We start from the raw sequence: 16,270 nt of genomic DNA on the forward strand, positions 1-16,270 counted from the left end.
TCAAACTAAAAGACACTCACAAAAAGTGCTCAAAGCATACAAAAATTCCACCACGTGTCCTTCCACATGTGATATCCGTAATTCCTACTCTTACCCTCTAAATATGAATAACTTGCTCAAATGTATTCCCAACTTGCACGTTCTTGCTTTCAAATCACTCCTTCTGAATAATCGTTCCTTCCAGAAATTAAATTCTATATAGTGTAGTATTATCAACAATTATTATCGTCCCACTCTGTGCTCTCGTAATAACAGACCAATGACCACCAATGCGTGAGACAATAAGAAAATCCACCACCTTCCAAACCATGCGCCTTACCAAATAGTAAAGCAAACACAGATTTTCACAAATAGATTGCTCCGTAGCCAATATCGCTCTTGTTCCGTCACAATGCCCATATGTATAGATCAAAACAGCCGCCAACCGGAAGTTGCACGGTGGCCATTTTTGAGGTCCGGTCCACGTTTTTTGAAATGACGCTGACGTACATCACAACCATGTAAGCGCTTTTCATCTAATAAATTAGAAGGTTTTTGACATATTACACGATGGTGTCTATTCTGTTTTGATCTATACATATTGGCAGTGTGACGGAACAACAAGAGTGATATTGGCTACGGAGCACTTTTTATGAGTGTATTTTAGTTTGATTTTTTTTTTTTTTTAATTTAAATATTTATTAGTTTTTCGCAGTAATAACAATAGAAAGAAAAAACATTTTCATCTCAATCATCATAAATATACAATTATTTCTTATTACCTTATTTTTCCCCCTCTTAAAACATTATCCCCTTCCCCCCCCCCCCAACCCCCCCCCCCACTCTGCATTTTCCTTATCTTTTATCCAAAGCAAGCGTATCCTACCCATCTATCTATTCTATGACGTTCTACTTTTCACTTTCTCACATTTGTTACAAAGTTTTCCCATTTTTCCCATTTCGCGAGACATACCTCCAACTTATCTTCCTGCATATAATATGACTTCTCCATCTTGCTAGTCCAATTTACTCTTTCTATCCACTCCTCCTCTTTCGGTATTTCTTTTTTCTTCCAATACTTGGGGATCAGGCTTTTTGCTGCGTTCAAATAGTACCCTAAACCTAATTTCTTATATTTGCTAACTGATAGCTCTGAACTGTGTAACAGGCACATCCCTGGATCTAACCCGATGTTCATTTCAATGATGGTCTCTTTAAAATGTACTATTGTTTTCCAGAATATTTGAATTTTTGGACATTCCCACCAAATATGATACACTGTCCCCACTTCCCCACATTCTCGCCAATTTTAGTTTGATTTATATGGTATGGCATAGGTAATGCACTATGTGCGCTCTCTATGAGATATTTTTTTGAGGGTTAAAAGAAGAAGAGGAGGATGTCACTTTATTAAGAATTTAAAGAATCCTGAAGAATTGTAAAGACACTGAAGGATATACATTGATGGAGTTGATTTGATTGGATGCTGGGAAATATTTTGTCTGTAGATTGGTTTTCAGTGACAAGTGCTTGGTATTTCTAGGAGGGTTTCAACATTGAAAAAAAAAGTGTTCCCTGTATCCTGTGACCCCTATATTTAACCTGACCCTCAGGCTGACCCTAATACTTAAAGCGTAACTCCATTTTCGTGGGGAAAAACAGTGCAAATAAAAACAAAATTAATTGCGGCCGAAGCTGACGGGATCAGATCTCAGGGCCTGTGGGTGCTGAGAATCTCCCCCCTGTTCCGGACTGAGGAGGCTCGGTATGTGAAGATCCTGTTGGAGACTTAATGAAGATAGTTAAGAAACATGTAAGTTTAGCCTCTTAGGCCATAAGTTGTAATTTTGTGTACAAGAATGTAAATTAATGTACATATCGTGCCTTGATACCCTTCTTTTATTTTATCTGTACTGCTTTGTACCAATTTGCAGTACTGTGTTGAAGAACAAAAAAAACGAAAACTTAATACAAAAAAATGGAAAACAAAAACAAAATTAATCCACAGAACAAGGAGAGAAATCTCAGCCACTCACACCACACAAGCCCAGAGTGATAGGTGATATCAGCCTCAGCCTATCTCCATCCAGTCCACATGCCCTGACATGTTTTGCCCTGCCCAGGGGGCTTAGTCAAGGAGGTAAGGTAAAAACAAAAATAATATACATTTGCGACATGGGCCATATTGTGATATAACATTATTAATAATTACCTTTACTTTTCAATCTGCAGTCTGTAAATGTATGTAAAATACAATGCAATATGGCAACCTGGAGGCACACACAGATGGTGTACAGAACGCCACTTAGAAATGTCATTTCCTGCTTGTGTGATTGGCTCACTGATTTTACCAGAAGTCTGAACTAAGACACAAGTCAGATTTTGAGCATCCTTGCATCCTCTGCAACAAACATTTCAGTTCTGTCGAGATACTCCCAAAGGGTTAATCACATCTAAAGGGATGCAGATCCTGCCACTTTCCTCATTGGAGCCCTGCAGGTGCAGCATCTAATTGATAATTATAGGATCACTCCTATACAGATTTGCTTTGCCCATGGACACAGACAGAAAAACAGCTATTTCTTCAGAATAACAAAAGGAAGAGCTCAAGGAAAGTTGAGTTACTATTTAAAGTGTAAGTTCAGATTTACAAAAAAAGCACACTATATTGTCACATATGGGTATAGCAGTATAGCAGCAGTACGTCTTTTTTTGCAGTTTTATTCTGCAGTCACATGATTGCAAAGCCTTCTGTATTCTTCTTCTTCCTGATACCAGTAGATGTGATATTCTCCAAAGTAGGCGAGTATGTCCTTTTGTCACACATAGCAGGGATATATGCTCCCTGTTGTGTTTGCAGCATGCCATATGGCTGGTGCTGCATTCCAGCTGATGTTTTGACAGCAAGGCTTGTGCTGGGAGCTGCTGCCAATTAAGAAGACAGGACTTGGTGGGAGAGGGGGGCATTATGACTAAGGCCCAGAAAGGGTCTAAAACACGTCATTCTTTATTTGTACTTGATTCCTCCTTTATGTCTTGATAGATTTCAAGTAAAGATTTGATGGACTTTTAAAACTGTATTGAGCATTGTTACTGGATCATCATCTATTTTATGGGGTTGGGTTGGGGTGGGGTGTAGCTGCTGACCATGGGAGGTGCAAGCAATCCATGCTTCAGGAGGGCCAGAGAAGGTAGCACACATGGGGGTTTCTGCATGGCGAGCACCAAACTGGATGCACTTTCTAAATTGGCGGCATCCTGCCTTCTCCTGGGCTGCACCTTTCTGTCTGCTATGAAAGATGCTGCTGTCAGATAATACTCCAACATGCCCACTTTCTTCCCTCCTCACTCCCACCCACAGTTACCATGAAAAGCAAACCATGGATGCGCAACTGTCCACCCACCCCCCAACCGCCAACTATAGGCAGCTGGAGCCCAAAAAAGTGGCGGGGCAGAGAATGTGCTTACCAGGGCAGGGGATGGGCATGCCAGAGCATGCAGGGTGCTATGCCCATCTATGTCATGTGTTAGCAACAGGGTATGCAGTTGTTCATCTTTGCCGTAATCACTGGATGACCCTGTCCCAGCACTGTGAACCAGCGTGACATCTTGAACCCCTAAAGAGGAAGCGGGTTCACAAACCAACCACATCAGCATAGATCTGCTTCTGTGCTTGGCATGGCCAGAATGAAAACTAAAGAAGGGGGACTGGCAAGATCAACATGTATTTAGGATAAAATCAAAAAGAAACAGACATTATTTATCCTATATAACATACAGTGCCTTGAAAAAAGTATTCATACCCCTTGAAATTTCTACATTTTGTCATGTTACAACCAAAAACTGAAATATTTTATTGAGATTTTACATGACAGACCAACACAAAGTGGCACATAATTTTGACGTGGAAGGAGAATGATAAAAGGTTTTCAAAATTTTTTACAAATAAATATCTGAAAAGTTTTTTACAGATACATTTATGGAATAGTTTCGAGGTACCACTTTAAGGAAATATCCGGTATTTCTGGGTATGAGGAGTGTGTGACTCAATCCACTTGCCAGCACTGGGCCAATCATTGCTCACACAGAGAGCCCATAACCTTCTGTAAGCTACAGCTCCAAAGAGCTTACATAGAATTTGCCTTTTGCTACTGGTGGTTGAACGGAGTGGTGGGGAATGAAGGAGTATTAGGTATGTGCTGCTGCCAAGGAAGGCCATTAACGTAGGGGTTAAAAGCTTGTTGGGTCTAGGTAGAGCTGAAGTGGAAGAATTGCATACATTATCCCTGCTCCGACCAGCTCCAGCACTCTCCTTCTCTTCCCACTCTGCAGATCTGGGCTGTGGATAGACGTCATCATGTACAATGTAGGGCTGTTAACCCTGCATTGTATTTGGAGGAAGCAGGAGTGCAACCATATTTGGGAGCACTTTACAGAGGAGACCTCATGCGACCGTTCGTGCTGCTGGAGGGACCCCGATGGAGCAAGGAATAAGGTAAGTATTACTCCTTATTCTTGCTCCCCTAGTTAGCCCATGCAGTTGGGTAAAGGGTGGTAGTGGTGGTGGTGACAAACCACTGCAAGGGCAGATTGTGTCTAATTCTTGGAGTCAGGCTTTGGGCCAATGACTCAAAAAGTATTAAAGCTACAAGAGAAGTCTGGGACGATACACACAACCACTTTGATGACATTAAAGCGGAGCTCCACTCAGAAGGGGAAGTTTCACTTTAAGGCTTTATTCCCCGCGCTCCCCGTTAAGGGTTGGCACCTTTGGGGAGCAGGGGGGGTATCCGATTTTGACAGGTTCCCACTCCCAATTCCACTGTGATCACCTAGGCAATTGGAAGCGGAGGTTCCCCCCTAAATCCCTATAGTCTTCTGGGACATATGACAGGTCCAAGAAGACTACAGAACCATTTACAAAGCGCAGCGCAACTCGCACATGCACAGTGGGCAGCCACGTGCCCACACTAAAGATGCAGTCGAGGAGGAGACAGAACGGATGGTCAGCCTGGCTGGTGTGAGGACACCATGGGATCAAGAGACAGGCGATTGTCCGTTTTTTAAAAGTCAGCAGCTACAGTTTTTGTAGCTGATGACTTTTATTTTTTTTTTTAATTCCGACTGGACCTCTGCTTTAACTTCACATCAAAAGCCCCCCTTCACATCAGAGGTTCCCCTCATTGCATCAAAGGTCCTCCTCATCGCATCAGGGGTCCTCCGCATCACATCTGAGTCATCCACCATCATGTAAGAGGCCCCTCCATCACATCAGAATCTGCCACCCTCACATCAGAGCCCCCCTATCATATCAATGTTCTCCCCATCATGTTAGAGTCCCCCATCACATTTGTAGTATCCCCCTCTCAAACAAATCTTTCACTGAAGTCTCACCCTTCCCATCAGAGTCCCTCCTCCATACAAGGTGGCACACTTTACATCTGGAGGAAAAGAGATTCAATCTCCAATTACAGAAAGGCTTCTTCACAGTAAGAGTTGTGAAAATGTGTAATAGAAAACAGCTGGTTCTGGCCAGCTAAGTAGTTTGTTTTAAAAAAGGCCTGGATTCTTTCCTAAATGCACATGCTGTAACATAACTGGATACTAATGTTTATACTACAAAAGACTTCCCTGCCCTGTGAGGTTAGAAAAACAATCACATAAATAAATACACAAATGAAAAACCTTAATCAATATAAAATGCAAAATATTTAAAAAAACTTGCAATGTTTCACTGCTGCCACCTTCTTGGTCCAAAGAATCAAAACATTAAAATGCAAAGTATCCTCTTTACAGTAGTGCTGTGGTATAATATTATTGAAAAGTGCATGAAGAGTCCTCCTAATAAAAGTCCACAACCAATAGTGTGTGAAAAGTGCTTTCTCTTCTTAAAAAAACTTTCACCATCAACTTTCAGCACCACCTGTGCTCATGCAGTACTTCTCCCTTTTGAAAAAACACTCACCACACCATTATGGCTCCCACTTCCATGGTCGGCATAACTCGCTTTTTTACTTGCACATCAGCTTTCCGGTAATTAATTATTATAATAATCCTCCATCCGACTCATAGAATCATTATATGAAAGAGAAAAAGAGATGCCTCCAATGGTACAGTAACCAATAAACTTCCTTTATTAACCTCCCTAGCGGTCTGATTATGTCAGTATTTCTGTGCTCAAAGCGGTACATTTTTTTGCATGGAAATATGTAGTTTTTTTATTGTAGGCTGTAATTTTTAGGAATAACTCACTGAAATCTGTCCGAACAAGAGTCTAGTAAACATTCCGGATATGATAAAATTTGAAACACGAAATCATAAACTATAATTTAATAAATAATCATAAAAAATAATAATATAATAATAATAAATTTAATTCAATAATATAATCAAACCAAAAACACTGAAATCTGAAATATAGCGCCAAGTTCTCACATCACTGAGCAAAGTCGCAAAATCGTTTTCAGTGTCTGATGATGAATTTCCCCCACGAATCATCATCACTCAATTCTGCAAGTGGTTCTAATTTACTATCGCTGTTCTCTAGCCGGTCTAAAACCGATTTTGACCTAAAGGGACACTTTTTGGACGCCATGGACGTTTCTCAGTTTCCAGGCAGAAAGAACAGTAAGAATGAAGGCAGGGCCCAAGACAAAGCGCTCGGAACAAAATGTATGTGAAATGGTTTGATACAGTAATGTTTTACTATGTGATTTTAGTGAATTTAGTGAATGTCACTTTTTGTCATTTTCAAATTTCCCGCCGTTCTGTACCCCGTACGTCCCGACGTTGCAGGGGACGGAACCCAGAAGACAGATGCCGGCATCTGCCGGAGGACATTACAGGGGACACTGCAGGAGGGACATCGCGGGAGCGCAGGACAAGGTAAGAGAAGAACAGATCCCGGAGCAACGCTGCAAGGTATTCCCGAGTGTAGCTCGGGGTTACCACTTGTGGTACTGAAACTTTACCCCGAGCTACACTCGGGAATACCGCCAGGGAGGCTACAATAGTGAAACACCACTCAAAAAATGTAAATCAACATAGCACTTATCCGTGAATCAAATATGTACTGACATTAGGTAAAGCACATTTTTCCAATAACTTTCTCACCAGCTCCGAAATCCTCGAACAATGTTACTGCATCTCTTTTGGTCACGGTCCTTGCGTCACTTCCGGTCGCTGCGTAACCAACTGACGCATTTCGCCACTGTGCACTTTGTAGCAGAAGGTCAATATCTATAGGTAAAGTTGATCCAGGGAACATCCGATTACCTCTTGGGGGATCAGGAAGGAATTTTTTTTTCCCTGCTGGAGCAAATTGGATCATGCTTTGCTGGTTGTTGTTGTTTTTGTGGGTTGAACTGGATGGACTTTTTTCAAGCAGTTTAACTATGTAACTATACGTCAGAGTCCCCCCTATACATCAGGATCCCCCCATCACAGTCCCGTTTTCCCATTACATCCCTACTTTACTCCAGCAGCATGGCAGGGGGCAGGAAGTGCACTCTCTCCCCTCCTGCATTCTTCCTGCCCTAGATCAGCACCATGCTTTGGCGGTGCATTTTAGCCTAGATCTTCATTGGGGGATCAGGAAAGAATTTTTTTCCCTGCTGGAGCAAATTGGATCATGCTTTATTGGTTGTTGTTGTTTTTGTGGGTTGAACTGGATGGACTTTTGTTTTTTTTCAAGCAGTTTAACTATGTAACTATACATCAGAGTCCCCCTATACATCAGGATCGCCCCATCACAGTCTCGTCTTCACATTAGAACCTTCTTTACTCCAGCAGAATGGCAGGGGGCAGGAAGTGCACTCTCTCCCCTCCTGCATGCTGCCTGCCCTAGATCAGCACCATGCTTTGGCGGTGCATTTTAGCCTAGATCTTCATTGGGGGATCAGGAAATATTTTTTTTTCCCTGCTAGAGCAAATTGGGTCATGCTTTATTGGTTTTTGTTGTTTTTATGGGTTGAACTGGATGGACTTTTGTTTTTTTTCAAGCAGTTTAACTATGTAACTATACATCAGAGTCCCCCTATACATCAGGATCGCCCCATCACAGTCCCGTCTTCCCATTAGATCCCTACTTTACTCCAGCAGCATGGAAGGGGGCAGGAAGTGCACTCTCTCCCCTCCTGCATGCTGCCTGCCCTAGGTCAGCACCATGCTTTGGCGGTGCATTTTGGCCCTAGATCTCCATTGCTTGTTATGGTGCTGGTAGCCAGTCTGCACAATGGCAGTGCATGATGTTGATCCAAAGCATCCCATGTTCACAGCACCCCAGGAGATCCCAAATGGCACCCAGTTGAGAAGCACTGGGATAGCAGATCAACATGACAACCAGGCTACCGGCCTTTGCAGAAAGAGGTGAACAGTGACACCACATTTGTTCCCTCTTCTCCTTTCTTTTCCTTTTTAGTATATTCCAGGTGAACCTGGTATGATATTATATGTGTTTACTGGTTGATGACTTTTATCTCATATTCTACTTTGATTCCCCAATGTGGCACTTTTTTCTCTCATTGCTACAAGTAAAGAAGAAGAAAGCGCAGTGACTAATGGAGTGCATTTCTTCTGTCAGCGTTAGTACATTTGCCTTAAATTACAGTCATTACCCTATCATCAGATTGAGCTGTTTTCTTACTTAATGACATCCCGCTGCTTGCGACTTGGGCAGCCTGCAGGTTTTACTAAAAGGAAACCTCTCTGGTAATACTGTAATTATATGTTTGTATTAATGTTTCTGTATTTCGGAGTTATTTACCAAGAAGGAGAGGAAAAACACAAATGGTGCTGCTAAAATATTAATTCTCGCCATGTGATTTCTCTGCGGATAGAGTCACCTACACCCATTAGACTGTCAGAGCGGAGGAGACATCTGTCATCGGAAGAGGCTAATGTGGCAGCACTGCCTGTCGCTTCTGATCCTGTAATTGTCTCTTTGGGGATATTATTATCTTTATAATATTTATTTATAAACCATTTAGGATTCTCTATGGGCCACTGAACTGAATCTGGATTAATTGAAGGTCCCGACAGAGGCTCGGAGCAAACAAAAGGTAGGGAAGGCGAAGAATGCGCTCCATGCATATCAGCTGAAATTAGGTATAACGTCATATCAGTCGTATATGGGAGGTATTGCATTTCATTTTGTCCAGAGTTCTACCTTAACCCATACATTTCTGCTATGGACCTGTTTATTCGATGGTAACTTACCTGAAGCTGAACTCAAAATCTACCTTTCCAGTGGGTAGCCCTGTACTGCAAGGGCCAAATCCTCCTTTAGTCTATGGGTGAAGGGACACAGTATAATACTTACCCTATCCCTTCATCTGGCAGGCTTCAGCATTGTTATCGTTTGCCCAAAACTCCAGGCTATGGGTGGTAGCTTGGTGTTATCATGCACAATGCAGGCTGTTAACCCTGCTGAGTTGACAATCAGGTGACTGTGGCTGAGAATGCCTTACAGAGGCAGCAGCATTGCACCGGTTACATGGACGGAGGGAGCTTGTCAGAACCAAAAATAAGGAAAGTGTTACATCTTATCCCTGCACCCCTATACTAAAAGAGGATTTCACCCTTTCAGTGGGGCCCGTACATTTTGTCCAATTCCCAGAATTCAGCTTTAATGCAGAAGGTTAGTGTCATGTTCCATGCGGAGATCAAGCTGAAGATGGAACTTCTCTTGCATCTCTTGTCCACCACTCCTGGTAGTAGTGAAGGAGATGTGAGGACACAGCTTGGAACAAAGGCCAATGTTTTGGCCAGCACCAACTGCTGGTTCCTTGCAGAACAACACAGATGACTCTGGACCTCCGGATAAAGATTGAAGGCAGGAAAATGGTGGTAGCTAATCCGTGGACAGAAGCAAGGAAAGGAAACAAACCATAGGTTACCAACAGCTGGGCAATGAAGTGCAGAATTAGAAGGCAAGAGACAGTGTCAGGATACAGGCCAAGGTCATCAACAGTGGACAGCGAGATACATGAAAATAAGGCAGAGTTGTGATATGAGCCAAGGTTAGTTCACAGCCATGCAGCGACATACCGAATCAGGAAGCAGGATACAGAGTCCAAAACAAGGCCAAGGTCACAGTAGGCAGACAGGAATCCAAAGGAAGGTCAAAGTCAAGCTGGGTCATACATAGGAAAGCAAAAATAATATGTCAGGTCACAGAGAAATCCGGCACTAGCTGAAGACCACTCAGCATTCTGTCCATGCCACATTCCAGCTTAAATAGGCCATTTGATGCCAATATCAGTGTCAAGCCTGCACATGCACCTACTTGACGTCACCCTTCTCTCCACTTTGGCCAATCAGAGAATGCTTTGCATGCATAGAGAAAATGCAAAGCATTCTCTGAATTGCGCCCATGATGAGTGGCCCACCTCCACCTCCTATATTCACAATGCAGCAGGTCATATACTTGTCAAACCCAAAGCCAGTGGAGATCACTGAAGTAGCGTTGCCTACTACAGAGATTTCCAGCTTCCCAAGGAATTCCACAGGTATGGTATATGCATACTTACATTGGTCCAAGCTGGTCCAATGTATCTATAGTATGTTTAAAATGGCCATACCTGGAATTCCTCTTTAAAAATAAAATGTATACATTTTATTTAATCATTTTTCTGCTTATAATTGAATACTGTCCGTGATACTTTTTTTATTTGCACTAACATACAATTTTGAGGACAAGCTTTCGGGGAATGTCCCCTTCTTCAGGTCTAAGCAGTACTGCTTAGACCTGAAGAAGGGGACATTCCCCGAAAGCTTGTCCTCAAAATTGTATGTTAGTGCAAATAAAAAAAGTATCATGGACAGTATTCAATTGTTCCTGTTGCAAATGCACTAATACGGCTACAATCACCTCAAACAAAATGGAAGATTCTGTTTATAATGAAATTAAAATTATGATTATGGTATAAAATAATGGCAAACTTTACAAATGATAAAACCATCTTTTTTCTGTCCTGTTCTATGCTGCCCTCAATAGTACTGGTGACCTATGTATTCTAGGAGCATATCTGGCCCTGCAAATTGGCCTTAATTTATTGAGGTTATTTGCCTTCCTCGTGATCACATGCGGGTGGGATTCTGATGATGGAAGGCTTTTTTTATTTTATCTATCTTGTATTTGGTTGAAGTAATGGAAATGTGTCTATTTTCAACCTGACATAATATGTAACTAGAACATTTTCTTGCAAAAAAAATTTTTTTTGGGGGGGGTTACTGTATGTTTTCCTGGGAGTCCTGCAGGTAGCTTTGTTCATGAGATGGAGCTCTCCTGGTTTGATCAATAGAAACTTGGAGCACGGGATCATGACTTGTAGACTTCAATGGAGAGCTATTATCAACTCGAGATTTCACTTGAGAGCTGTTACTGGCTCAGCAAGAACTGGGAGGTGTAAACAAGTGATGGATATTAGTAGTGTAAAGTACCACTTTGCAAACAATTAAACAGCTCAAGTTATAAATATATACGTGAGACTTCTGGCCTACTGTGGTTGTAAAAAAAAAGATTTTAGACGGAATGTTTAATCCTCAGCCATAAGTACAGAATATTTCACTTTCTGTTCCTAAACAGCTTCCATGTGTGCTATTTGTAATTATATACTGTATATACATGGAGGAAGCCATAAACTGGCTGTACTTCTTGTTCTGCAGTGCAACACAGTGGTTGTCTTTAACTGTTCCTTCTTGCAATGCAAGCCTATGGGGTTGACTTACTAAAGGCAAGTATGCTATTCACTTTGCAAGGAAAATTGCCCCTGAACTTAGTAATTAAGGTGAAGCTCTGCTGATGTCCATCCTCCAATTATGTGCAAGCTCAAATACCGCTTTTTTTTTTCCTTGCATGTGATTGGGTGTTCTTTGCAAAATGAAACTTCACATTCACAAAACTCTAGGGCAACTTCCCCTGCAGAGTGAACATCCTGTTTGTCTTTAGTAAATCAACCCTTCATATCTCATCCTAACAGTTGTTAAAGTATAGCCATTTTTTTCTTTAAGATAGAGTAGGGAAGTGTTAGAACCTCTTGTTGAGATTTAAATGCTGTCTTTGTGGCTGTTGGGGAGATTTACGGTACCTTATTTATTTATTTATTCTGATGAACATTGTCACTGAGATAGGAAGTAATGGGTAATCTAAAATTTTACAGCTGTGGGAGCAAGACATGGGAGTAAATCTTCCAGTAAGGACTGGTGAAAACTGTCTAAGGGCTCAATCACACTTGACTGTTTTACCAACGCTTGCCAAACGCCCCTATAGCGTTTGGCAAGCGTTGGTCCGAGTTTGCGGAGCGTTTTTTAACGCTCGGCAAACACTCCGCAAACGCCGCATGCGCGGTTTAGTGCCGGTTGCTAGGCATTTGCCGAGCATTAAAAATGCCCCACAAACGCCTATAATGAAGTTTAAATGGTGTTACCGCTCCGCAAACACCCCGCAACCGCGTCGCAAACACGCCGCAAACGCCGGCCGGGGCGTTTGCCGAGCGGCGCTATAGACTAGAATAGGAGGCTTCAACGCCTCCTGACTCGACCAGAGGCGTCCGTTTTGCCGCAACACAACGCTAACGTTCCCCTTTGAACAGCACCATGTGCTGCAATGTGCAGAATTGTCCGAGGCGTTTGGGAAGCGGTAAAAATGCTTCCCAAATGCGACTTCTGCCGCCTGCACACAACGCTAGTGTGAACGTAGCCTAAGAGGGGATTTTCCCTCACTTTGCAGACATTTAGGGGTTTATTTACTAAAGCTGGAGAGTCCAAAATCAGACTCCCTTGTGCATAGAAACCAATCAGCTTCTAACCTCAGCTTGTTCAGTGAAGTTTTGGCAATGAAACCTGGAAGCTGATTGGTTTCTATGCAGAAGGGAGTCTGATTTTGGACTCTCCAGCTTTAGTAAATAACCCCCTTAGGCTCCATGCACACGGGGCATTTTAATAACGCTGGTAACGTTAGCTGTGTAAAGTCACGTTAAAAACTTTTTTTTTTGTATTTTTGTATTACCGTTTTGCCACATTTTTCACATTTGTATTTTTTATTGTTTTTTAGAGGTTTTTTTTACCAAACAAAAAAAAAATTGTTGGTCAAAGTCCAAAAACACTGGTTTGCCATAATGCATTGCGTTTTACCATGTTTTTCAGCATTAGAGGTTTTTTACAGCTAAAAAAAACTCCTCTAGAAACCCACTAGTTCTGTTTTTTTTTATAGCCAAAAAATGCCCCTGCCAAAAAACGTTGATTAGTTTGTGTGTGCATGGATACATAGGATAACATGCTGTAGAAAAAAAGTAAAAAGCCAAAAACAGGAGCTTTAAAAACCTCACGGACTCATTCTCACTTCCTTTTGTGTCTCCAGGACAGGAAGTAAAGAAAAATCTCCCCAAGGCAATGCAGATAGCAAAAAGTAAACAGACTTTGGTTTTAATACTTCCTTACTATATGGAAAACATTTTTGGTTTGCTTACACTTTAAGAAAGGAGTGTTTGAGAATATAAAAATATAGGAGAGTGAGCTTACCAAGATCTGAAAGTCACACCAAAAATTACTTTGAAGTCAATACAGCAATAATAACATAATGCAGCCTTTTTGAACAAGGGTGCCCAGGCACATTGGGGTGCATTCAGGTCTCTTCAGAGGTGCCTTGGCAAAATGCCTAAAAATTGCCCAAAAACTGTATTCAAGCCAGTGTGTAGACCAAGCCTGCCTTTTAGATACACAAAACCACAGGTTTCAAACTTCTTGCCTCCTGCGTCCCAACAACCAATGACTTCATCTGTTGATAAGGAGGACATCAGGTGACTGCACAGCATCCTTGTTTGTCCCTCCCCTGCCCCTCTCCATCAGCACTGGGGTCACTGAGGGAGAAGAGAAACACTGGAATACTAGTCAGTACCAGTGTGCAAAAGTGTATTTGCTTTGGAAGAATAAACCTCTAACGTTGGGTGTCCTATGTGTGTGGATTTTGCTGCATTATGTGAAACTATTAGTTTAGTTTTTTACATTTTAGAATGGGGTGCCTTAAGGTTGTGCATAATCTTAAAGGGTGCCTTGCCTGGAAAAAGGTTGAGAAACACTGACTTAAAGGCATTATAAACCTTTCAACCTGCACCTTGTATTTTTCTCCTGCATAAGATGTACATTGATCATGAAGTTTCATTGTGTAATTTGTTGCCTTGTATATAAAGCCTATAGTAGAGTAAATAATTACATTCCGGTGTCAGAAGTTTTTTTTTTTGTGTAGAAGCCTGAGGTCATCATCATGGTGCTGTGCAGATTAATGCATGACCTCTGTAGTCATTGAACTTACACTTCCTGTGAAGAAACTACATATCCCACAATTCCTGGGTCTGGGCAGGTGAGAGCTAAACAGTAATTAAATCTGAAACTGACACAAGCAAACAGTGGTGAAAAAAAATAACTTGAGCTAATCAATTTTGCACATTAGTTTTTCATGGTCCTCCAAAGGAGACATGGCAGAGGTATCTTTATTGTCAATAAACATTGTGCTAGGTGTCCCTCTCTTTTGAGAGATGGGTTTTACATTCAGTACTTTTTCTTTTAAAAGGTTTTCCTGGAAGACTTCTGAATGGATGGACTGCCAGGTGTCCCTGCTTACTAATCAGGACAATGTTCCCTTAGAGGAGGAGCAGGTTCAGTGTGGAGGTGGAATACAAACCCGCAAAGTGTTTTGTACACAAACGGTCATAGAATCTGGAACACACGGACAAAAAGAAGGTCAGCGTTTTAAACTGAATTTCAAGACATTCTTCATTGTTACCTGTAAATAATTCTAAATAATTCTAGTTTAGTATACAAAATGTTACATAACCCTTTTTACCACCCTGTGTAAATGTTATGGCAGTAACTTTCCAATCTCATAAAATTTTGTCCCTTGTGCTGATGGCTGCTTTGTTAATTGAAATCTTCAGCCCCTCGCTGATGTGACCTTCCGGTTCTATGGGAGCTAATATGAGAAGATGGACTTGTCATAAGCACTAGTCAAAAGTACTATCCTTCTTATATAGACCTTTGTATCAAAAGCTCATGCAGAGCATGTTCCCTTTGGAGTTAGCCCTGTCCTGGCTTTAACGGGCACATGCTCTGCATAACCTTTTGATACAAAAATCTATCTAAGAAGGTGCGCATGTGCCCACTGGGGAACGTGGAGGTTATAGTTGTTTTGGCACCAGTGTAGATTTATGACTTCACATATTGCACCAGGATTTTGGAAGATATAATTTATGAACACTGCCAATTGTTTGTAATACATTGCCTTCAAGTTTTTGATTTGCAATATTCAAAATTGGAGATTTGGTATTATATTAATGTTTTAAACAATGTATTGATTTATTTTATTCACATGGTACATGTTGTTATGTTTTATCGCAACTGATGATATATAGTAGATGTTTATTTGCATTTAATGTGGCATATTTCATAAATATCCACTAAGGCCCCTTTCATAATAGTGGACCAATCAGGTTCGCCTGTCCAATTTGATCGGACCCTCTAGTCTACTCTATAGAGCAGCGGATAAAAACGGACGTGTCCGTTCACACCCGCCTTCATCCAATCCAATCCTAAAACCAGACGAATGGAGATCCGGTCCCCATTTGTCAATCAGATTGCATGGCAGTTGGGTGCAAATGGACAGGTGGTCCATTTACATCCGACTGCCAATAGAGGATATCGGGCTGTATCTATGTCTACTCTGCATAGGCACAGAGGACATGGACCAGCCATCCACTTGCTCAACGGGGTATACGCGGAAAGATCCTCCAGTGAGCAAGTAGACTCTAACGGAGCCCGCCCCATGTGAAAGTGGCCTTGCTCTTAATAGACTTAAGACAAGGGAACCTTCTGTGTTTCTACATGAAAGGGAACCACGCAGAAAGAGGATTTTTTTTATTAAAGTAGCATTAAACCTTTATAATTTTAAGCTTAAAACATTGAACACAATGAAGTAAGCATTTCCTAGTAAATTATTGTTAAAATTCTTACCCCAGCTCTTGCAGTTTACACCGGCTTTCAATGCTGCTGGCTCCTGCTCTCTTAATACTGCTTACCAGAACTTCTGGTCTTTACAGAAAAGAGTTAACAGTTGACAGTGGAGTGTCCAGCCAGTTTGGTAGCTTGGAGGCAAGGAGGGGGAGGAGAGAGAAGCAGGGGAATACCTTGCCATCCTGGGCTACTATGGGGCTGTGTTTTTCTATTGAAGCACACACAGTGTAGGAAGACACAACTCTAGCCCTTGCATGCAAGTGGGCTACAAAGTACGCAGTAAGAA

At 41.7% G+C, this 16,270-nt stretch overlaps 1 protein-coding gene across 4 annotated transcripts in view; it reads left to right on the forward strand.

Moving 5' to 3' along the window:
- THSD7B (thrombospondin type 1 domain containing 7B) overlaps window positions 1-16,270 on the forward strand; it is an 805,377-nt gene that overhangs the window by 281,194 nt on the left and 507,913 nt on the right. For all 4 annotated transcript variants that reach the window (XM_089654059.1, XM_089654060.1, XM_089654057.1 and 1 more), the window contains one exon: window positions 14,549-14,718. In XM_089654059.1, coding sequence (XP_089510185.1) covers window positions 14,549-14,718 — 170 coding nt within the window. The remainder of the gene's footprint in view (window positions 1-14,548; window positions 14,719-16,270) is intronic.

The sequence above is a fragment of the Staurois parvus genome, unplaced genomic scaffold (genome assembly GCF_062004578.1).
Source record: "Staurois parvus isolate SC_StPar_1 unplaced genomic scaffold, SC_StPar_1.0 ptg000735l, whole genome shotgun sequence".
Lineage (NCBI taxonomy): Eukaryota > Metazoa > Chordata > Amphibia > Anura > Ranidae > Staurois > Staurois parvus.